This window comes from Clytia hemisphaerica, unplaced genomic scaffold (assembly GCF_902728285.1).
Source record: "Clytia hemisphaerica strain Z4C2 unplaced genomic scaffold, Clytia hemisphaerica genome assembly, whole genome shotgun sequence".
NCBI lineage: Eukaryota > Metazoa > Cnidaria > Hydrozoa > Leptothecata > Clytiidae > Clytia > Clytia hemisphaerica.
Genome location: NW_027103512.1, coordinates 68124 through 92567, shown reverse-complemented (window position 1 = coordinate 92567; position 24444 = coordinate 68124). Strand labels below are relative to the sequence as shown.

The 24444-nt window shown below is 35.6% G+C and overlaps 4 protein-coding genes across 4 annotated transcripts in view; all 4 read left to right on the top strand.

Annotated features, from left to right (window-relative positions):
* Positions 1 to 15736, top strand: part of LOC136799225 (arf-GAP with coiled-coil, ANK repeat and PH domain-containing protein 3-like) — a 36696-nt gene extending 20960 nt beyond the window's left edge. Inside the window, exons 6-11 of the mRNA XM_067055909.1 lie at positions 11977 to 12087; positions 12658 to 12726; positions 13832 to 13903; positions 14383 to 14483; positions 15025 to 15136; positions 15504 to 15736. Coding sequence (XP_066912010.1) covers positions 11977 to 12087; positions 12658 to 12726; positions 13832 to 13903; positions 14383 to 14483; positions 15025 to 15136; positions 15504 to 15722 — 684 coding nt within the window. The 3' untranslated portion in view covers positions 15723 to 15736. The remainder of the gene's footprint in view (positions 1 to 11976; positions 12088 to 12657; positions 12727 to 13831; positions 13904 to 14382; positions 14484 to 15024; positions 15137 to 15503) is intronic.
* Positions 1 to 24444, top strand: part of LOC136799228 (ribokinase-like) — an 89597-nt gene that overhangs the window by 19507 nt on the left and 45646 nt on the right. The gene's annotated exons all lie outside the window — the stretch shown is intronic.
* On the top strand, positions 2764 to 4153 carry LOC136799172 (probable G-protein coupled receptor 34). Its single transcript, XM_067055860.1, has 2 exons — positions 2764 to 3190; positions 3337 to 4153. The coding sequence occupies exons 1-2, from the start codon at positions 2908 to 2910 to the stop codon at positions 3966 to 3968; spliced, it is 915 nt and encodes a 304-aa protein (XP_066911961.1). The 5' UTR covers positions 2764 to 2907; the 3' UTR covers positions 3969 to 4153.
* On the top strand, positions 16480 to 22632 carry LOC136799226 (arf-GAP with coiled-coil, ANK repeat and PH domain-containing protein 2-like). Its single transcript, XM_067055910.1, has 9 exons — positions 16480 to 16670; positions 17172 to 17256; positions 17751 to 17891; positions 18096 to 18173; positions 19270 to 19314; positions 19655 to 19775; positions 20467 to 20600; positions 21170 to 21258; positions 21994 to 22632. The coding sequence occupies exons 1-9, from the start codon at positions 16492 to 16494 to the stop codon at positions 22187 to 22189; spliced, it is 1068 nt and encodes a 355-aa protein (XP_066912011.1). The 5' UTR covers positions 16480 to 16491; the 3' UTR covers positions 22190 to 22632.

Genomic DNA, 24444 nt, shown 5'->3' with positions numbered 1-24444 from the left:
ACCTAGCGTGCCTGCGCTCCTTGTGCGCCTGCGCTCCTCGCACGCCTTAATCTTTTTTGCGCGCCTTATAATTTTTTTACGCGTTTCTGATTTAACAAGTGTCTTAAAAAGTTTCTAAATACCTGTATAATTTGTTGCAAGCCCGTTGCAAATCAAAGAACCAGACACAATGCTTTTTCTTGGTTATTTGAATGGAAAAAAATTGGACATACTTTTGGGGATAAATTGTAGACTTCTCTCCAAATTATTGGAAATATTGTGCTAAATTTTCATTTAAAATTATTATTACATTACATTATTACAATTATTACAATAATGGTTGGGTATGCAATAGCAGGATGGCGAAGCCTTCCTGTCAGCCCCATTTTCGATTTGAAATCTTCATTTTTAGCCTAAGTTGATGGAAATGAAATGCACGCACTTTCAAAATCAACACAAAAGAGTTGCAAATTTGTTTTTTTTGGAGAGATTTTGGTCATTGATGTGAAAAAAATGCCAAAGTTTTCCAGAAACTCACTTTTTTGAGATTTTGACCGTTTTTAGACATATTTGGCAACGAGTGAACGAAAATCTAAAGAATTTGCCTCATGTATACTAGATTCTGTCCTCTAGTAAATGGAATTGAAGCAGAAGTGATTTAAAGCCGCACCACCGGGCAAATTGCCGCCAGGTCCCAAAAGAAAAAGCAGACTCTCAGCTATCAAACGAGCTAAACCAACCTCTAATTCCTTCTGGTTCGGGAAATAATGACGTTTAAAGTTTGACCTAGCTCATTTTACCAAAAAAGCCCCCAAAAAAGGGCCATGGCACACAAAGGGTTAAAATGTTTTCAATTATTTAAATTCTGGCGCGCTTATAGATAATGGTGCATGCAGTTTTGCATGTTAAAATTGTAAATCAAAGGATACAAATTGAATTTGAACAAACAATAAAATGCTAACTTGTAAAGTCTGAATCAAAAAATTTCCTCTTATGACATTTTACAAAATCAATAACAAGATCGAAACACAAAAGAAATGACAGCACCGAGGTGTGCTTCAAAAATCAAGAATCAAAATGGCTAGTCGCAAAAATAACACAAGTTATACTCGGAACCATTTAGTTCCTTTTAAATACTCTGAATGGTCAAAATAATCTCCTATGTAGTATTCTACCGTTACAAAACCGATTTTCATACATAGTATGGTAATCAAAAAGATTTTTTAGCATTTTTATGCAGCGTTTAAAAGCGCTGTCTAGAAGCTTTTCAGGACACACAGTAGCCCGGGATCCACTTAAAGCTTTTTTTATAGACTGAATGGCGCGATTAAGTGGCCCGGTAGTATATGGTAATATGCTTTTGCTTAGGCAAAAGTCAGCCAGATTTTAGTTGTTTTTGGAAGGTAAAAACAGTATGAAGCAATGTTTTTGTTTGAGAATAAGGGATTGCAAATCTGTTATCGATGTTTGTTTCCCATTTTTGATTATATCTTTCAACTCCAAGTAGTTTTATTGTTATTTGGATTTTTAACCTTTTTTTCTCAAAATGGCGGCCTCTCCAAACGCTCCTAGTCTACTTCACTGGACTCAGCGTCATAAAAATTATCAAAAAGCAAAGTAGACTCTAGTCTAGGCTGCTGGCATCCACTAACGGATTCGTGCTCCTTATAGATACTACCCCTATACTACCTGGGGTTTTGTAGAGGTCTGCGATTCAGACTAGCTCTAATCTAGACACACAGAAAATCGAAGGCACGCTGAAAATTAAAGGCACATAAAAATTAGGGTGCGCAAGGAGCGCGGGTGCGCTAGGCGCGAAGGAGCGCCAGTTTTTAGAAGGCGCGCAGGCGTGCAGGGCGCGCAATTTGACAGATTCTATAAGTTGGTCTAATGTCGACATCCCTCTCTAATTTCGACACCCTTCTTTAGGGATAGGAACAAGAGGAAAGTCGGAATCACTGATGGAAACTATTTTGTTTTTCTTGGCGATAAGGGTGGCAAAAAACTTTTGTCTTTCAGTGATCCCGACCTTCCTAATATTCCTATCTCTAAAAAAAGGATGTTGAAATTAGGAGAGGGATTTCGACATTAGACCAACTTACGGTAATCTGTATAATCATATTAAAATGAATTTAATCAAAACGTAAAAGTATTAAAAAGATATAAGAAATAATGTAATAAAAAAGTAGGAAATGAAGAAAAAGAAAAAATGACCAGATGCGGAAGAATAAAAATTATGTAACTTTTGTAAAGGAAATAAAAATCAACCCCTAATTTGATCAAATCAGTGACCGAAAGAAATATTTTGTCTTTTTCATTAAAAAGTATCTCTCAAAAGTGGTTTTCATTGAGCAATTTCAACAAAGAATTTTCATGGTATGACCCCCGGATGAGGATATAAAAATCGTATAAATTCCTGACGAAGTATCGAGATCTTTATTATTCTGATACGGGCTAATTCCAGAAAAATATCACACTGAATGTGGGGGGGGTTATTTTAGGAGGATCCTCTGGATTTTTGCGGAAATTTGAGAAAGCAAATTTTTCAGAAGTGCCCCCTTGCTTTGGATTTCGTCTAAATTTCAGAGACCTTCTAGACTTAAGCTTAGATTCAAGGAACCCCCCCCCAAGATACTTCACGAAATTTCACTTACCGAGGTTGCGGATGGCGCCCCCTCCCCTGGACAGAAAGTTTATGGCCTCCTCAACTTACGGAGTAGATTTTTTACTTGAATAGCCCATTTATTTCCTATAATCATGTAAATGTATTTTTAGTTATGAATATTCAACAGTGATACTTTTTGATGGAATAATTATTACAATTTTGAATCACCTGCAAAATTGAGAAAAGAATTATAATTAATTTTCGAAACAAATTGGACTATAATAAGAAGTTGAACCAAAATATTTTTGCCCAAACAAAGGAAAATGGGATTCTCAATACTGCTCTACCTATCAACCAGGCTAATCCTTGGGACCTGTTTCTCAATAAGCTCACTCCTTGGGACACTTGGAAATTTCGTTTCCCTCTACTGTTTACGGAAGACGAAGAAGAGTGAAGAAAAGCTAAACAACTCGGCTCTATTGATTCTGACTTTGAATTTGTCAGATTTAGTAAATTGTATGGTTATCGCACCTTTCCAAGCCGCTTATACAATCAATCTTTATCCAGGAACTCATCCAATTCATTTGGTTCAAATTTATCTCGCAGGTAGGTTTTAAATCCTTTCAATTTCAACGAAGGTAAATGAAAGGTGGTAAATTTTTTTTACTAAATTATAGTTTTCTTCACTTTTCATTTCCCCAAATTTTTTAAAGTAATCTAAATGTTTTTATCTTTATATTTTTCGCTTTCAGCTTTAGCTTCATGGTATCCAGCAATCGTTATGTTCTTGATCGCCATTCATCGATATATACAAATCAATCTTTCCATACACTATCAAAGCTTTTTCAAAAATTATCGAATGGCTTTCTCAATCCTCATTTGTCTTGTGTTCTGTGTGCTATCACCCTCATTGATGTTCACTGGGTCTTTTACAGCCATTACTGTTATCAATGAAGTTGTCATTTTTACAAGCATGGTCCTAATACCGATATTCTACGTTCTTATCTACCGTAACATGAGAAAATCACACCGTCGCGCACGCGGTACGTCACAAAGTACCACAGTATCAACTGTCTCGAGAAACGTCCTCATCTTGATCTCAATCTTCTTGATTTGCCGATTCCCTGGTTTTATGAGCGGTTTAGTCTACTTGATGGCAAAGAATAATCGTACGATTGATCACCTGTTTATGGCCCGAATAGGAATGCTCTTCTCAACCGTAAATTCGTGTGTCAATCCCTTTGCCTATGTGTTTATGGATCAGTCTTATCGAAACACGCTGAGGAAGATGTGTGGAAAAAAGAATCGATCTACAAAGATCGGAAGCTCTACCTGCACAGGCACTAAGTCAGAAGATGAAAATGTCATTGTCATTGATCTATGATCAATAAAACCCCGTAGCCTCCGTTAACAGATACTAGATGGATTTTATTGTGTAGTATACTTTGTATGCTTATTCCTGAGAAACGTTTTACTCATTTTTTTGAAACGTTTTTTAACTAGTAAAGATAGGCGAGGGAACTATTTTCTAAATATGATTTCAGATCATTGAGATTTTAAAATAATAAAGTTGTCCCTACATAAGAACAAAAAGTTTTTGAAACGAACCATTTTTACTAATAATACATAATGCAGCCACATGGACGGATGTTAACTGTCATGCTTATTCAGCAAATTTTGGCACTTTGCTTTACTGTATTAATACTCAGAGGAGATATTTTTCATTCCGTTAATTTGTTCAGTTAAATATTGTAAAAAGATTAATTTCTGTCGATATGTATAGTCAAATTTAATGCAGCTACAAAATTTGTCAAATTATTTTCTTAAGAAATCCTTGGCATATTGGGAGTAAATTGATGGAAAAAATTCTTGAACTTCGTCACTCAAAAACCCAAAGTTTAATAATTTTAAAAGTTATAACAAAAATCAGTTTTCACACCGAACCAAAACCCTGCCCCTATTGTTAGAATACGCATAGGGTGTTAAAAGGGGAAAGTTGAAGAAGGGTGTTGAAAGTCTTTCCAAGTTAGGAAGGTAAATTAAGGGTACCTTGGAAAGGAATGATTGACATACGCACTTTTTTATAAGAACGAGTTAATTTTGGCTCATACTGGGTTGTTCTTTAATGTTTAGAATTTTTCAGGTTTCAATAATCTTACGATATTCCTTTAATACGCCTTTTTTTTCTTAAAAACTGGAAATGGGTTTAAAATTCGGTATTTTCTGAAATCTAAGACACAGAGATTGTTCTTAATTTGTTTTCTGGTTTTGGCCAATTTTCAGACTCCGTGTTCTCATAAAGTTGTTCTCGTAAAATAAAACGTGTGCCTTCTATTCTTGGTCAGGCTTGGTATTCTTTTTTACTTTCGGGCTTTCTAAAGGGAAAGTTTGCCCAGATGAAAATGTAATTTCCGCCGGGGGGGGGGGCACTCGATTCAAAAAACGACCGTACGTGTGGCCCAAAATAAGGCCTTTGAAATAGGACCCTTAACAGTGTCGGGAAAATTTAGCCAAATCTGAAAAATTTTAGGCGAAAATTGACCCTTACGGTCACCGATTTTTAAAGTTTTTGACCATATTAAAGCAAATGATTTACAGTTAAATTTTAGAAATTTTACACCTTTAGAGTGCATTTTTTCTCATCTTTGCTCATTTTATTTCGTGTCGTGTCGTACCTCGAGTGTATCTCCCCGGGATTTTCCATTTTGCATACAATTTTAGAGTTTCGATTGAATGGCATTCTTTCGAAGCACGAAAACGTTTGAGAACTGACATTTCTTTACGGTTTGGGTATGTCATTGACGGGGCTAGACTCCTTCTCGGTGTGAGTTTGGTTAATTTGCTCCTTGGATGAAGTTTTGTATTTTTTTTTCATCTTTCAATATTTTGATTTTTGAGACCTGAAGAAAAGCTTTAACAACTACTACAGTAGAATTTTAATCTCTAATTATGGGTCGAGTTTCTGAGATCGGGTTGACACCTACGTGACATCTTACACCCTAGTACCCAGACTGTTTTCCAAAAACAGCCCTTCTGTAGAGCTCAGAAGCTTTTCTTGTAACGTGAGAGTACATAAGACCCCTGAGATTCAATCGAAGTTCAGTCGGGGGGGGGGGTATTCAATAAATATCAACGAGGCCCCTTCTGTGAAGCACGATTGTTGCAATTCCTCTGGAATATTAATATACAGGGTGATTAAAAAAACGCACGTTATGGCTTTTTGACGTAACTTTTTTTTGTTAATTGATATTCATTATATACCCTGGTAGATTCTCTTTTGAAGACATAGTATATGCCAGTCACAAGTGTCGGACTTCGGGTCTGTGTTGTGTGTATGCATGTTTTTTTGCTATTTGTGTATTTGTTTTGTATTTGCCCCATATCTAGTCTAGCAAGCTAGACGACTAATTTATACATAGTAGAAATAAAGCAAAAAGTAATGAATGGAACAATTTTAGTCGTCTAGAAACTTTTGTGCACAAACTCCAAACAAAAGAAAAGTGTCAGTATTGCAATTATAATCTTTTCCTGCTCAAAATAATTCTTGAGAAAAAAAAATATGTGTGGATTTGTGTATTGAAAGTTTTTCATTTGAGTTGATTTCGTTTTGAGAGTTTGTTGTTGCTTGCTAAATTGTTTTCTCGCTACGCAAGTTTCTGCGTAGCTAGCCCCTGTATCTATAAGGCTGGAACACCGGATTCTTCCAGTCGTTTATACAAACTAAATCCCGTATTATTATTATTATTATTATTATTATTAGTATTGGTATTATTACACGTTTTTTTTTTATAAGAACGTCAAAAATTTTCGAAGCCTTCGGATGTTCTTAGTTTTTTGGATTTGAAGCCTAAAAATGTTCTTTTAAAATGTTCTTATTTTCAGCATTTTTTGAGCATTTTGATGTAATTTCTTAAGAAAATGCATGTTTTTAAGTCTCCAAAGCCTTGGAATGTTCTTAAAATGTTCTTAAATTTTTGGGCCTCGAAGCCTTATGTTCTTATATAGTTTGTTCTTATAAAAAAAACGTGTAGTATTACACGCATTATAAACGACTCCAGTCTACCCCATATCATATATATAATCTTCATTAGGATTAGGTTTTTCTTTCACATACCATTATTTAAATTCTCTTTGACTTTTTGCTAAATCAGGCCCCCCAGCAGTTTGCGTGATGGCGTGATTGGGACTTTTTTCTTGCGTGATAGCGTGATTAGAGATTTTTTGGCGTGATGGCGTGATCAAGATTTTGGCGTGATGCGTGATAGGGCAAAAATTTGAGGCGTGATGGGTGATTTGGGCTATTTTTCGCTATTTTTTGCGTGATGACAATTTTTGGCGATTTTCGTGATGCGTGATGGAGAAAAATTTTTTGCGTGATGGCGTGATTAGGGGTGCCGCTGGGGGGGGGGGCTCCTAAATTTCCCTCTGTTTCGGAATGATTTAAAAACTAAAAATTTAAAAGTACCTAAAAAATCGTAACTATACATGAGTTATCTATATATCAATACTTTTCTTTTTCTACAATGACAGATATTACATATCTTCACTATATATATAATACTGAATACATTAGTTATGTATAATACATAGATTCCCCCAAAATGAGAAAATAGCAAGACCAATCCTGTGAAAGAAAAGAAATAAAAAACCAGAAAAACGCCAAAAAGGGCAAACCAAAAAAATACCCCAAAAAAACGCAGATGTTTTGCATCCAACAACAATAAGATAAAATTAGATGTTACAAATCAAATTTGTGATTTCAGCATTAGCTGTCGTGTTATTGAAAGTAGAATGTCTCTGGAGCCTCCAGTACCTCGAGCCTCTCAAGCACACCACAGCTGACCGAATCAAACCAAATGAAATTGTTCTCTTTACTAACGTGTGAAATTTAAGATACCAGTAACAAACAATTACAAACGATATACATGAATTAAAGTCTGAACTATTATATTTAAATTTAAAATATCAAGAACTTCATCTACCTTCATAATGTTTACTAGGTATAATAAATACACTTCCCTCTACTAAACATATTCCCGGGAAGTCAGATCATAGTTCTTGTTTTTCTGTTGTCATTGAATATGTAATTGTCATTTGTTGGCTGCCTGTGACGTCAAACGTTGACGAATTCGAATAAATCCAACACCCATCGCAATGTTTGTCTCGTATACGAATGAATGGAGGGAATCAATCACCCATTGGCGTGTCTTATATGATTATTATCATTTCGGTTTGATTTCATACAATTCTCAACTTTAAAGTTTTGCCTCTGGGCGAAAATGATAAAAATCCTTTATGAAAGCGTGATTTCAACTCTCGGCTCAAGTTTGACATTTTCATCTTTTGGTTCAGTGCATGTACTGGTATCGCACTCGACTTTTGGTGACGGCTTATTTTTTTGGTACATCTTCTTCAGCGTGTTTCGATAACACTGATCCATAAACACATAGGCAAAGGGATTGACACACGAATTTATGGTTGAGAAGAGCATTCCTATGCGGGCCATGAACAAATGGTCAATTGTACGATTATTCTTTGCCATCAAGTAGATTAAACCGCTCATAAAACCAGGTAATCGACAAACCAGGAAGATTGAGATCAAGATGAGGACGTTTCTCGAGACAGTTGATACTGTGGTACTTTGTGACGTACCGCGTGCGCGACGGTGTGATTTTCTCATGTTACGGTAGATAAGAACGTAGAATATCGGTATTAGGACCATGCTTGTAAAAATGACAATTTCATTGATAACAGTAATGGCTGTAAAAGATCCAGTGAACATCAATGACGGTGAGAGAACACAGAACCCAAGACAAATGAGGATTGAGAAAGCCATTCGATGATTTTTGAAGATACTTTGATATCGTATGGAAAGATTGATTTGTATATATCGATGGATGGCGATCAAGAACATAACCATTGCTGGATACCATGATGCCAAAGCTGAAAGCGAAAAATATAAATGGAAACATTTGAATTACTTAAACTAAGAGAGAAGAGAAGAGAAGAGTAGCCTCCGATATCATCGAACCGGGCCCTATCCCAGGATAGTTTCCTGCTCTTAGATAGGGAGATCACAGCGCTTACCAAACATTGTACTCTGTGCTCGCGACACATCAGAGCCGTGCTGTATCGATGATGATACTCGCACAGTACGGGAGAACCTTGTGATCTCACAGCTACTGAACATATGAGTACCATCACCACATTCATGTCCAGCATATCTCCCAATATTCTTGTATCAGAGAATGGTACCCTATTCCCCTCACATGGTATGGGTTGACCCTGGCCAAGGTACATTCACCTTGCTTAGAATCACAGCACCGAGTGGGAATCGAACCCTGACCTCCAGCACGGAAGTCAAGAAGGATTACCACTACACTACTGCGCCTTAAACTTAAACTAAAGGGAGTTGAACAAAAGAAGAAGCTATAAGAAGCTTTTGAATTTACCTGCAAAATAAATTTGAACCAAATGAATTGGATGAGTTCTTGGGTAAATTTTAATGGTGTATGCCGCTTGGAAAGGTGCAATAATCATACAATTTACCAAATCTGATAAATTTAAACCCAAAATCAATAAAGTCGAATTGTTTAGCTTTTCTTCACTATTCTTAGTCTTCCATAAACAGTAGAGAGAAACGAAATTCCCCAAAGTGCCGACAACCGAAGTTACAGAAAAACAAGCCCCAAGGACCAATCTTTTTAGTGGTTGAAGTAAAAAGGTAACAGCCATTTCTGTTTTCTGAAAAGAATACTTTTACAGTATTGCGCTTTTATATCCAGAATTTTGATAATGCACACAGTATATGGCCCCCAAAACGGAGATGGCCCCCAAAACGGAGGTTTTGACTTAATGAGCCGTGTTTGTGCTTTAGAACCTGGAGAAGCTTAAGATTCAATCCTGACACATTTCTCTTGAGTCCGAAAAAAGAAAAATACCAAAATGTAAAACTGTCAAAAGTCAAACAAGATTGGAAATTAACCTCTAAAATCTGGGTAATTTTGGAAAGTATAAACATATAACAATTTACCAACTCAGTACAGAAAATTCGAGATATTTCACGGTAAAATTAACATTAGAAATTGCTGCTAGTATTTTGCCCGGGATTTTGCACTAAGCCAGGCCTGAAACACTTATTGTTTTGGTATGAATTTTTTTGCAAAATTATCAAAAACTAATTTGATTCGAGACATGTTTAAGTGATGGATTTTTAACAATTTCAATCTAATTGAATCGACGTTTTGGGGGCCACTAACCTCCGTTTTGACACCCATTTGTATGAAGATAAAGAGAGAAATAAATTTTGACTTTTTTAAGTCATAAGGCATTGCCTTCATACCTATTGATAGTGATTTGATGTCGGGGCTATGCTTTTTGATGAAGATATTTCGAAATAAACTAAACCTCTATTTTGGGGGCCATCAAAAAAATGTGAGTCAACTTTGACTGAAAAAAAAATCATACAAGAACCTTTTTTCTAAGAAAATTATCCTTTTGGAAAGAAACTAGACATGTTGAAGCTTAATTTACAAGAAAAATTTTTAACGTTCCCTATTTTCTGAATTCACTAGAAAAATTTCAATTTGGATAGACGTTTTGGGGGCCACATACTGTATACCAAATAATGGCTTTCTTGAAGGTGCAAAGTAACACCAATTTTAGATTTTTATTAATTTTTGCTTTTTTCGAAATTTTGTTTTTCTAAGTAATGCACCATTTTAGGGAGGAATAGTGGTAGATGGCTGTTTAAAGATAAAGTATGTGATGATAAGATAAGTCGCAAAAGTTTTACCTAATTGCCTTCTGTTTTTTTTCAGTCGACATTTTTTCTAAGATAAGAAATATTGAAAACCCTAAGTCTTCTATAAAGTTTTTTGGGAGCTTTCGAATGTATACATGATATTGCCTGAAATTGAGTTTGAAATTTTCAAGAAATTTCGCCCTTAGGGTTTTGCATGGTGAAAAAAATAAATTGCCCAGAAAAGGGATGTTCCACCAGTGGGATTTTAGGGGATTTTTTCCTAAGGCATAAGCATCCTATAAAAAATGTCTGGGGAAAGTTTCAGCTAGATATTATTTTTTTTCTGTAAATTATGCTAAACGACCCCACTATCATAATTGTCCTTATAGAAAGGCTTGGTTAGTAGCTCCCTATTATAAAAGTGTTAAATATTGATGCTAATCACAAATTAACCCCTGTTTTGTGACATTTTTGATGTCATCCACTATTTTGCTCATAGAATGAGGCCATCATGTGGCTTACATGTCAAAATACATCCATGGTAAGCTGAATAATTTATCTACCTGTTGCAAAAAGAATCAGAGATCACTTTTCAATATCGTGTGGCTTACACTTAAAAAAAACTAGAATTTTTGAACTGCAGCCACAATTTTGACTCAAATAACAAAATTATTATTTATAGAGTTATTGCAAAAAGTTGATTTTGAGCATTTTTTATAATGTCACACTATTTTTGATTAGCATCTGTTGGTAAAAAATTCTAGATGTTGTCTAATTCTGTTGGGGGTCTGGACCTAAGAAAGCAGATGGTATAAAATTAGATGATATAGAGAATAATGGACAGGGTGTAAAAATTACCATAAAAGTAAAGATAGATGCTTTTGCTGATAAAAAGTTTATCGCAGACCAAGAAGGGGTTTCGAGTTTCAGCAAAAATTTGATCAAATTCCCTAATTAATATATAAATAATAAATATAATATATAATAAATAAAATTTATTATATAACAATGATTTTTTTTGTAATATTACGAAAACAAGCAGGCTAACGCATGTGTGGTTTACTTATGAACCATATTTGTTTGTATACGACAAAGCCTTAGAATTTCTCCTTATTAGTTTTTGTTCCCGAAATGGGGAGAGTATTACCTATCGGGATGGGTCTGTTTCAGTGAAATGAATAGTTTTTCTCCGATTTCTGGATCTAGATTATTGGATCTTACCACTGACCTTTATAAGCGCTGAACACAGTTTCTCGATCCTGGCCATGAAAATTTTATTGAATAATAAACTCACCCACATCAAATAGTACTACAGTTAGGGTACCACTTATCTAAAAACTTCGATTAGTTCAGCCAGGGTCAGCTTAGTCCAGGCTTACGAGTTAATTTTGAATTATCGTATTGGATTAACGAATATATTATAATTACCTTTACTTATTACACAAATATTATTAGTCATTTTATTAACACGAATTGAAAAATTTCGTTTTAGTAGAAACCCCCTTAATTAAAACCATCCGTGGTGTCCTTGAAAATGCTAAAAAAATTCGTGTTAATTTTTTTGCATCGTAATTTCAAGGCCAATATTTCCGTTAAATACTTGCCTAGTAATATTCGTGTAATAAGGTAATACGTTTCTCATTTTCAGGCAAATTTGTTGGACCGCCAAGCAAATGTGATGATGTTGGCGCGCCAGAAATACCAACTCTTATTATCACAGCACGTTCAGAATGTCAGAGATACTAACAAACGATCTAAGGTAGCTGTAACATCTAAACTTCACCCTTCTAGTTAACCTGATACTTAAAGGGACATAAAAGTAGTAAGATGTAAACATTGCGCGAACCACGTGTCATTAAAGAGAACAATTAAAATCACGTTTCCAAAACAAACTTATAAAACAATTGAAACAATCAAAATCAGTCAAGGTTTGTTTACAAATTTCGTCAGTACTTTTACGTCCCTTTAATATCAGCAAAGAAATTCCCTTGATAGTTGTTTCCACGTAGTATTAAAAAAGAGTGCAAACTTTAAATCGAGGGAACTAATAATTGTTATGTTGTAAGAATTGTAAATGTTGGTGGATACCAAAATATCAAATGGAATAATTTCTAAATTTGAGGAATATTTCGAATTAGGTAGCGGTTTTATTCTCGTTGAGAAGATAATCTAAAGCAGGATATCTACAAATAAAGAAATTTACTGACGGATTTTAGTGTGTTTTGTAACTATTGAAACTATTTTTACCGTTATGAGGGCGATCCATACCTTAAACTTTTTTACTAGCATATAACCAGTAGTAAAATGTTCAAAAAAATTTTATTCATAGGTTGTGTTACTGCAGAAAGTTTTGGAACACATGCTTGCACAGTTTTCTTTCTTCAATTATTGTTCGCAAGTATGTATGATTAAAAAAATTTTTCACATCTGAGGTACTATAATTTTGGGCCCTTTTTAAGAATAAGATTTACTGTTTTTTAAGGAGTTGCCTTTTTTGTTATTTTCTTTCTTATTTATTCATGATCGAGGCGATAAGAGGTTTCAGCGTAGGTTAAGGGGCGTTACATAGGTAACACCTTAGTCCGTATAAAAGCCCTCATTCTGGAAACCTTTTGTTTCTTTTTATTGTTGTCGTTTCGAACTTGTGTATGCGAATAATGGTTCGTTTCACTCTTTTTTGATTAAATTGATTAAATAGTACTTTAATTAACGAGATAAACTTTCGCGGGGATTAAATTTCGCGGATTTCGCGGATTTGGGCGTCATCCGCGAAAATCTGCAAAATTAAATCCCAATGAAAATATCGAAGGGCCTCATCCGCGAAATATTTCTAAGTAAAACTCAAAATTGAATGGTTACTTGCATAAAAAAGCGCAAATAATGTGTATTTCAACAACCAATATGCATAATTTGACAGTATAAAGATACAAAACGTGAAAATATCGCCACCCAACAGTGCCACCCGCAAAATTAAGTCCCCGCGAAATTTTATCCCGTTAAAGTAGACTAATTTGGTAATGTGATCAAAAACTGAGCAAATCAATGCTCATTTTTGACCATAGTCGCGCGGGCGCGTGCCATTTGATTACTTAATTAAGCCCCCTAAACTAGATCCAATCTTTTTTTGACATCTTTTTCTTTTGAATTTATATGGGAAGGAACGACTTTAAGGTGATAAACGGACATAAAAGTGTCCGTGCGGTAATTAGCGGCTGCGGTGTATCTTTAACCATTTTTCACAAAGAAAAGAGTTAATAAAAAAATTATAACAGTTGATTTCCAGACCAGGGCTTTTCTACAAGAACTATGCACATATATGTTGAAATGCTTGGTTGAAACTGCTTTTTTCGAAATTTGATATCTTGAAGTTTCATATTGAGTTAAGTTTTTGTAGACCAGTGAAATGACTTAGCCTGTTTCTCTTTCTTCTACTTACTGACTTGCACTTTTATAAAGTTGCCAACTGTGCTAATCATCTTTTCATTGTTTTGTTTATTTTTCAGATCATGAAAGAAATGGAACCGTACATGAACACATTATTTGATTCCATACATAAACAAGTTGCCGAGGCTGAAGTATAGTTTTCTTCTTATCTCTGTTGTTGTAAAATCTCGTTCACGTCTTATCCTACCTGTATGTTTCTATGGCATAAATGAAGAAAAAAATGCCACTTTAAACTATAATAGGCTACGTCTAGAAAGGATATACAGTTGACGCTCTCTAATTCGATCTTCAAGGGGAATTGGATTTTCATCGAATAAGGGAGCTTATCGAATAAGGGAGCGTCTTTTATAAGAGTTTCTTGTTGACAGGGACTTTCAATATTTATCGAATAATAGAGCGTACCGAATAGTAGAACGTCGAATTAGAGAGTGTCAACTGTATCTACATTTTATTGCTTGACCTTTTTAACTTTCCCATAGGGATAAGATTAGACATCTGATGATTGTACGCAAGTGCATGAAACGTAAGGCTATGTTTCTAGCTTTTTGATTCATTGGGAAAAAATTATTCAACGATGGGATTATTGTAACATTGTTTTTTTTTAATAAAGGAACTATCGAATAAAGACATTGTCCAGCGACAAGAGATGGAGAGCCAAATAGAAAATATGCTACAAAACGATAAGAAATTATTCCCGCACAGTGATCAATGGTTTGTAACTCGAGCTTTGTTTCTTTCCTTTCTTTTCTTTTCTTTTCAATCAATTAATCATTTGGTTTGTACACAGTTCTCAAGGGAACATAATATTTGTTCACTCCCCTTCCTTGATCCACAGTTCTAGAGTTTGAACTGTCCCCAGGAAATTTTACAAATTCAACCTTTCGTATTTTTTCTTGTCTTCGTTTTTCTAAAAGACTTTCATTAACAATTTGAATAGTTGAAAACTATTACTTTAAGCGGATTAATTTTTGCGAGGACTTTTTTTCCACGAATCGAGAATCTAAATTTTCGCATGGACAAATTTTTTTCGAATCGGCCTCTTTTTCACTCTATTTCTTTCATTTTCGTAGGGGTTTTAGCCAATTTTTATTTCTTTTACGGCCAAAATTCGTGAAAATGGCGAGAATTAATCCACTTTTAGGGTAGTATTCCTAACTTTTCCTATGCCCTCATGCAAAAATTTCCTTTTTTTGTGAACCAACCCTAGTGTTCTATTAGCCCTCCCTTGACATTTACTGTCCTTTCTTTCCAGGTCAGGCGTTCACACAGGGAAGTTTTTCAACAAAGTCGGAGGTTACTTTTCTGCAGGTGTCAAAGAAATGAAACGAACATATAAAGATGGGATGGGGTCATCGAGGCGAGATGTAAGAATCCTGTATTTTCTGGTCAATCCAGCTGTAGTAGATGGTTTCTCTTCTCTACGTTTAGCTTGAACCTCTATAACTCGAATCTCTTCTTAACTTGAAGAAGTTTTCTGCTCCCTTTAGTTAACAATGTCCTATAAACCAATTTCCATAACTCGAACAAATCTGTGTTCCTCGTGCGTGTTCGAGTTACCCTACTGTAATCATCGTTATTTTTCACTGAAATGTACCTCAAAACCCATTTCGAATCCTCGAGTTTCATATAGACATTGATTCACATAAAAAATTGACCAATAGTTGACCAGGAAGTGTCGTTTATTGATTTCTTTGTAAGAAAGAAGAACTTTGTTATGTGTTTTTTTCTCAGGAAGAGGATTTTGAAGTAATCGAACAACCATCAGACCATTCACAACAGCCGCAACCACCGACAGATAATGTCGCCGCTGCTGAAGAGATCGAAGATGATGATACAAATGCACGCACCGTATCGATTTCACAATCTCAATTCTATTTACCACTCAAAGATGGCAAAACTCCCAGTAAGACTTTAATGGCAACTCTAAAAACTCCTCTTCATACATTTTAGTTGACGATTGTTCGAAACTCGCCATTAAAAAAAAAAATGAAATAATACACCTTTTTCTGGTTAGCCGTTCCGTATAAAAAGTCACCAAAATTTCGAGTAAACCATCCCATTGGCTAAAAGCAAAAATATAAACAAAAAAATGTGCAGAGTATGAGAAAAATGTGCTCTTACTTTGGACATTTTTTGTTTATGTTTTTGCTTTTAGCCAATGAGATGGTTTGTTTACTCGAAATTTTGGTGAATTTTTATACGAACCAGTGCCGTAGCAACTGGGGGGCAAGGGGGGGCTATGCCCCCCAATAATTTTTTCAAAAATAGTTATTTTGCAAAATGCAAAGTTTTTCTTTTTTAATTTGTCATAATTGTCTTTGAAGTGCATGTTATGAGTGCATTTTCAAGCAATCTAGAGCTCAAATTTTCAAAATTCCCCCCCTCGGGCCAAACCATGGTTCGCCCTCGCGGTGTCACTAAACTTCAGCCCCCTCAATATGAAAATGCTTCCTACGGCACTGCGAACCAGCTAACCGTAAAAAGTTGTATTCGACTCAAAGGTTTTATTTTTAAATAAGTGTTCCCGTTTCATATCAGACACATGTTTTATATCAGGACAGTGTCTATCTATTGTTATATTGTGCTGATATAAGCCAGAAAATTTTTTTTCTGAAGATTTCCCCTTTGTTGTCATAATCTTTCAATGAATTTCGAAAACAAGCATTGCAACGCTCGAATCTAGATAATTTGGTAATCATTTTTTTCTACAGCAAGTTCCATGCAAGATGAGAATTCAATCAACGAAGCTCCACAACAAGAACCTTCATCACAAAATAAAGATGAAACAGATAATGAAAACCAAAAGAACACTAAGCTAGACTCTACACCAGTGCCACCCATGTCACCAGTGCGTTCAGAGGCTGCTAAAGGTGGAAAGAAACTTCTCACACCACAAAAGTAACTCATTATTATAGCTAGGTTTTTTTTCTCCCATTGTCAATGAGCTAATTTACTACTGCCACACGATTTTCTCATGTTTTCCAAATCTTGGTAGGAATTTGATCTGTCTATCTGTCTGTTGGCTGAGAAAAATGATATTTATATTCTATACCTTCGTGTCGGCAACAAACAATGACATACCCTCCCTATTTCGATTTTCATCGGTATTCTATACCTTCGTGTCGGCAACAAGCAATGACATACCCTCCCTAATTCGATTTTCATCGGTATTCTTTACCTTCTTGTCGGCAACAAGCAATGACATACCCTCCCTAATTCGATTTTCATCGGACTGGAAAAACATTTGAATAATGGGGAACATTTGATGCCAATTTGTAGTTGAGGGGAATAATGCTTTAGTTCGAAATTGCAGAAAAATATTGTTCGAATCAGAGAGGGAGTTGTTGACTGTAACAGTGTTAGATTTGTGATCCTCATTTTCATCCATATTTTTTATAGAACGATAGACGAAACATCAGGATATAAACAAGGATATTTGAGAATCAAACAAAAAGCATTTCCGAAAAGCAAGTTCCCTCTTCACGTGAGTATTTTAATGAGACTAATAACATCCTCACTAACCACTCATCCTCTAGCGAATAGAGCTTCTTATATATATTCCTCTTTATCATCAACATGAAAAATAAACGCGTACAGATTTATTGTCGCCCTCAGTCAATCTTGTCTGTAAGCAGGCCTGATATCTACAGAAATGTCAAAATTTATTTCCGTAGAGAAATCCCCTACTACGCCATTTATGCGAGATACACTCTATGGTAAATAGTACGGTCAATCAGGACCTAAAAATAGAAGCTAACATTTTCCGTCTCAGAAAAACGCAGAATAGATGCATAAACCCCCTTATAATCAATCGTCAAAGAGATGTTCTTAATAATTTTCATTCTTTCTGTATTCTTATGTAAAACACTACTTAAATCGTTGCCTATATTTTTTAATACAGTCTAATGAATTTCATATTCCCCAGATATAATCTTCAGTAGATACTTGATGCTTTAAATTTTCATTTTGGATTTTCAGTATTTTATTTTGGACAAGAAGTACGGCGAACTCTTATCACAAGGCCAAGATCAAACAGAACCAACACTGTTCGCCAAATTGATGTTGTCAAGTGTCAAACCTTGTGTTACATTAGACGTCGATCGGAATTTCTGTTTCCAGGTATTAAGCTAATGTTTATTACAAAATAGCCAATTATTATGCCTCCTCTATGGAAATTGTTATTTTCAGCATTAGGAAATCCTTAGAAAATGCAAAATCATTAACCTGTTTAATCAGATTTTTTGTCACTTTAGGGGACAAGAATACACTATCTTTTATTTGCTGTTCCTGACCATTCACTAATAAGTTCTTGTTCTTTTACAGCTGATAACTAGTGATGCAGATTACACTCTTCAAGCGCTAAATTCTCAAGATTATGACGAATGGTTCAATGCTATACAGGTTTGAATAAAGATTTGTTTTTCTAGTTGTTACTGTTAAAAGGAAAAACCAGCGATATTTTCGATTCCAGATTATACTTTCGTTTTTATTATAATTTTTGGAGGTTCAGAGGGGGGGGGGTCGATGTAAAATCTCAGACATATATGAGTAGTAAAAGGATTTTTACGAATTTTTACATACCACCACCCAGACTATTGGAAGAGGTATTTTACTACCCTGGTAGTAAAAGTTTTTGGGACAATTTGTCATGGAGACAACCTATTTTTTGGTTGCTTTTGGGACTGATTATACAAAAAAAGTTAAAAAATGATTAATTCTGTGGTACATTTTTCACTTAAATAATGTTTTGCCCTTAGAATTAAAGTCTTTTTTATATTGACAAAAAATTTTGAGAATTTTTTGTTTGCAGCAAACAACTTTCCAACAGAAAATTTTTTCAAGTTATAAAAATTTTCAGATTTTTTCAGAAAAGTCATCTAAATAATTAAAAGAATTACAAAAATAGCTAAAATTTGCTAATTCTACCAGTTTTAACTACCCAGGTAGTAAACTTTTTTTTTTTACATTTAACACGTAGATACCACCCATTTTAGTATTTTTTTTCTATTTTTCGTCACACCACCACCGTAGTAAACGTCATTATATCTGAGATTTTACTACCGACCCCCCCCCCTGGGAGGTTGCAGTAAAAAGTGTTGTTCGCTGCATATCACTTGGGTTGTCGAAAAGGATGCGTTTCCATCTTCAACCTCATAGAATTTGTCATTGACTTGAAATTGAAATTCTCACTTGCAACACTTTTTTATTGATCAAAGACGTCGATGAGTAGTCCATAGTAATTCTTGTTTAAGGCCACGTTCACATGCTACGGCTCAGTTACTCTCCGAAACGAGATGAAGCTATTCTATTGGTTAATTTCGAATTTTACGTTGCTTCTAACCAAATAGAATGGCTTCATTTCGTTTCGGAGCGAAACGGAGCCGATAAGTGCGAACATGTTCTAAGGAGATCGTACCTTGTCCAAATTGGTTCTTTGATTTTCTAATGCGGAAGAAGGCAGTGCAAAAGAAATATATTGTTGTTTTTTTTCGCTCAGATTGGTATTGGAACAGCGCTGAATAACAGTCATGACCGAAGTCGGGTAAGTCATCATGTTAGAATGATAGTGAAAATTGATAAGGACTTGATCGTGTTGGTTTAATTCAAGTCGAGGAGAGATTACTTTTTTACTACAAAGCGTTGTGCTTTACTTACTGAGGGATGGTCGAGAGTTCTCAGGCGTTAGCGCTATGGGTTCTCGCTTAAAATTCTCGGTCGGCTGTAAACCCTGTATGATGATAATGGCAAATGCCACTTAAATAATATCATTCTGACTTTGTTCTCAGCGAATTTGAAGATGCAGTCCCATCATTTTATTAGTTCTTATACAGATCAGAAGCATGTCGTGTATTTACTCTGTATCAACTTTTACACTTTTTCAGTCGAATGCAAGAGGTCGAAGCGTGAAGGAGGAACACAAAACAAGCAATGTTTGTCAGAATGCTTCACAACGAATCAAAGCGGTTGAAGGCAATGATTATTGTGCTGATTGCGGCTGCCCAAGTAAGTGAAACTCCGTTTCAAAAGTGTTTTAGTATTGATTCATTCGTTCTAATTAGTTGGGGACCGTTGACCATACCCAATATACTGTTTCGAACCTGTATTATGATTTTAAGGCGGAGTGGTGGTCATCGCTCTCGCCTACGCACAGGCGACCCAGGTTCGAATCAATTCCCTTCGCAAGTGAGTGTACCATCGCCCGGGTCAACCCATACCATGCGAGAAGAATAGGGTACCACAACTCTGATACAAGAGTGTGGGTAGATGTACCGGACACTGTAATATGATTGCATTCTGTGCAAGTTTGCGAGTTCTTACGTTCGAGTTTAATCAAGTATCATGACACCAGCGTGTCTCGTGCACAGGGCCATCAACGTCTAGAGTAGCGTTATGAATACAGTACTCGGAAGAGAGAGTTCCTGCTTCAAAAGGAGTAGGACCCATTCTGGTGATGGGTCTGGAGTTGTAATATGCTCTTTTTCATCGTAGCAACGGGAGTACCTAAAAATGAATTATTCTGAGGTTATAACTGTTTAAAGTCCAGTTGAGAGTTTGGAGTACTTGGAGTAAACCGGCGCTTAAGATAGAAGCGGCTTTCTAAAAGTGAGGCAGACAAGAGACTCTTTTTGAATAACTTACCGCGGAATGAATTTTCACTTCTAATTATCTTGTTTCTATTGTCTCTTTATTTCAGGGCCAGGTTGGGCGAGTGTTTCCTTAGGAGTGGTTATTTGTATACAGTGTTCTGGTGTTCATCGAGGTCTTGGTGTTCACATATCCAAAATCAAATCATTATCACTCGATAAATGGACTGAAGATCTTGTGAAGGTATAAATATATTCACGGTTTATCAGAATTGATCACTTTTTTCAGATGAATATAAAACTCTCAGTCCAATTTGTTTTTGGTCCAGACATTTTTTAATCCAGACAGGCGGTAATATAACTAGGAATGAAAGAAAATAATTTATTTTTGTGTGAAATGAGCAAGTAATTTCCCATATCCATAGATAATCTTTTCTACACGAAGAAAAATAACTAATGTAAATTAGATATCGTTCAACAGTATAACAGGCGAATGTATGTCTTCTCCAAATCTGCCACACGTGAAGCAGAAAAGCGCCCGTCTCTTCTAACATAATTCTCGTTGGACGTTTATAGTCTTAATCCGTGAACTAGACTAAACTATAGTCTAACCAAATCACTATCTAAGAAATAATCCCATACCGCCATAACGCCATACCACCATATTTTCCCGCCTTTATCACTGTAACGGAAGATAACATCGTCTATCCATGAACTTGCCAAAAGAATTGAAGGACTTGAAGTACGTAATTGACAAATGTCAATATTATTATTGTTATTTTTCACTCATCCATCCTTACCACTTATTCTTAGATAATGGAAGTCTCTGGAAATACAAAAGTCAATGCAATATATGAAGGCAACTTAAAAGGACATCCAAAACCTTCAAGAGAGTCACCAGAGTAAGTTTGTTTGATAGTCTCTTCAGCGAACCGTTAGAATTCCATCCTCCGTGGTTAGGTTGGTCGAAAATAATCCCCATTGAAATTCGGTCGGTGGGTAAATAAGTAAAATTTTCAAATAATCTTGTTCGAAAATTCATTTATTCACCTTTGATGGCTAAAATCTGGGAATAGGAATAGGCATAGTAAATTCAATATAGATATTTTTCGTTTGCAGCAAGTGCTGGGTCGGTCGCGCCCGTAGACAACAAATAAATTGGTCTCGCCTAAAGGATCGCTTTTTTGGGTGTGGACTTATTCCATTTGTTCAAACAAGGGGTAATAAATGCATTATAGAGCTTTCCTTTTGACGTTATGTTTTACCGCTAATTATATTTAAGTTAAAATGGTATCCTGACTCGCAAAAGGTTTATTTCGAGAAACTTTGGCTGGATCTTCTTTGAGTTGTATACATTTTTTTTATAAAAGCAGCCAAAACTTTTGAAGCCTTGGGATGTTCTTAACTTTTTGAGTTTTAAGCCATAAAAATGTTCTTAACATGTTCTTGTCTTTGCCATTTTTTTGTTTTTTTGTCCATTTCTTATGAAATTCGGTGTTCTAGAGTCCGCAAAGCCTTTTAATGTTCTTAACTTATTCTTATCATTTTGGCCATCGAAGCCTTATGTTCTTATATAGTTTGCTCTTATAGAAAACGTGAAGCATTCGGTGATAAAGTTTGATATTTTTGTTTCACAGGCAACAAAGACTGGCTTTCATTACTGCCAAATATGTCGAAAAGTTTTTCTACCTTGAACCACAAACAGAGTTAATAGTTGAAGAAAATGAAGAATCCGTTCAAGAAGAGACTGCATCTAAAGTTGAGGAAACGTCTTTAGAAAACTCTGTCTCTCCGCCTGTGACCAATGAAAACAGTGATGATACAACTAATTAATCATATTTTTCTATCCAAATTGGATGTCATTATTAGAATTTTTTTTTTTTTGCTGAACGAATTAAATTATTGAATTTTATTATTTAAAAAAAAACCGACTTTACGTTTATAAGCAATCCATTTTATACGCAGTTTTAATTTTTTTTTAATTTTGTTGGTGTTATATTAATTTTTGATTTGTGTATGTAATTTGGTTTGTCTTTTGTTTTTTAATCATTTTTCTTCAATGTATTGTACGCCATTCTTTTGATAAATTTATACATCCATCCATCTTCATTCTTTATGAGGCACAGTCACCACGGCACACTTTTCAGTAAAAGTACGCCTTATAAATCTATGGGCACAATTACTTGTGTTTGAGATAGGTTTCCTGGTTTAATGTTTGGTAGCGGTGTAGGCTTCTGCTCATCCTCTAGCGAAAAAGTTTCTTATATATGCTGCTCAATACTCCGTAGATCCTTTTTTCCCAGAAAATGCAGCTTTTTGCGGAAATATATCTATAGAGGTCTACGATTCAGACTAGTAGATGTGTCTCTTTTTAAAAAGCATTTAATAGTATTTGAAGTACCGGGAGTGCCAAATGCAAAGGCTTGATTTCATTAAAAGTCATTCAAAGGGGTTATTTTTATTTTCTATGTTTTCGTATGAATGAATATTTAAGAAATATAATTTTAAGTCTAAGTCTATATTGTCATATATCATATTTTTCATTAGAACTTCTGAATAAATTTAATCAAACAAAATTCAAAAACTTTTCAATTTGTTGTTCTTTTCTGAGCTCATTCTTTGAGTTTGATCGACCTTTTTCCAATAAATATTACTCTTCGTAAAAAGGCCCATAACTTTTGATCTAGAGAAGTTGGGACTTTGATGTAATGCACTTTTATTTGCTCAGTTTGAAGAGCTCTATCATGTGATATAGGTCTTTTTTTAATTTGAAGACCCCCCAAAAATCATTTCCAGGCCTTCGCAATTTTGCCTGGAAACGCAAAAAATCGCCCATTACTCGTTACTTGCACGATAATATCGTGGAAACTTTTTGATTTTGGAATCTACATATACTAATCAATAATAATAATAATAGCATATGTTTTAAGTGGCATGCTCCGAAAAATTCAATAGCTTTTAGGCAGCTAATGAATTGTTTCCACGAAGGGCCACTAAAATTCGTTAGTTTCCACCAAAAAAAGTTAGTTCTAAGATGTATGTCACGAAATGAAACATTTATCGACCGCACTGTGCGTGAATTTGCATCAAAACGAGGCTACCATTTTGATATGATATTTTCGGTGACTATTTTGAGCGGCCATATTGGTTTGTGTTCGAAGCGAAGCAGTGAACCTTTGTGATTTTTTGGCAAAAAGAAGGGTAGAGACAAAACGCTGAACGGCGGAACGACGGAATGCCGGAACCGGAATAGCTGTTCCGGCCGGAATAGCTATTCCGCGGAATAATGATTTTTTTTATATTTTGTATTCCGCGGAATATGATTATATATTTTTTTCCATAATCACCTATAGCTATAATCAGCAATCGGCTACCTTTAATACACCTTTCCCGGGGTGTTGTTTGAGATTTTATGTTTGAGTGTTTCCCTTAGATATATATAACTAAGATATAATTGGCTGTATATGGAGGGCTGTAGAGGCCTCAAGTGGGACGTTTATACAACTCGTGAACCACTTGGTGCTGACGTACACCTTCAGCCAAGTCTAAAAAGATACTCTGAGGGGTCCCTATTGAGCTCTGGGCCAAGTCAAGCTAACGAAGGTATCTCATTGCTGAAAAATTTCAGTAAAGCACGGCTAGAAGTTGGTCCAGTGGTAAAGCGTTGGTTTCACGCACTGGGGATCCCCGGATCGAAGCGGGTCAAAGTCATCTTTAAAATTTTTATCCAGGTTTTGATGTTTCATGTTTTTTTGGGTGTAGATTCCGAAAAAATAGGTCTGAAGTCCTGAAAAGTTGACGGAAGGGCGCTATGAGACCGTAAAGGACCCGTACGGGACCGTGAATGACCCCCTCCCCTAGCGCCGGACTGGGTAGGTCTCACGACTTGAAACTTTCTGGAGACGTCAAGCATATCGAAGGGGGGGAGCATGCCAAATTTCATCACTCCACTGTTACCGGTCGCCGGGCTACGGGCCGCGCAAGGTACGCTGCGGGACGTCCCCGTACGGACGATTGCCGGGTCGTACGGCGTTTTTAGCCGGTCAAATTTTCCGTGAGGTATAATTAATCTAGTTCTATCTTAGTTA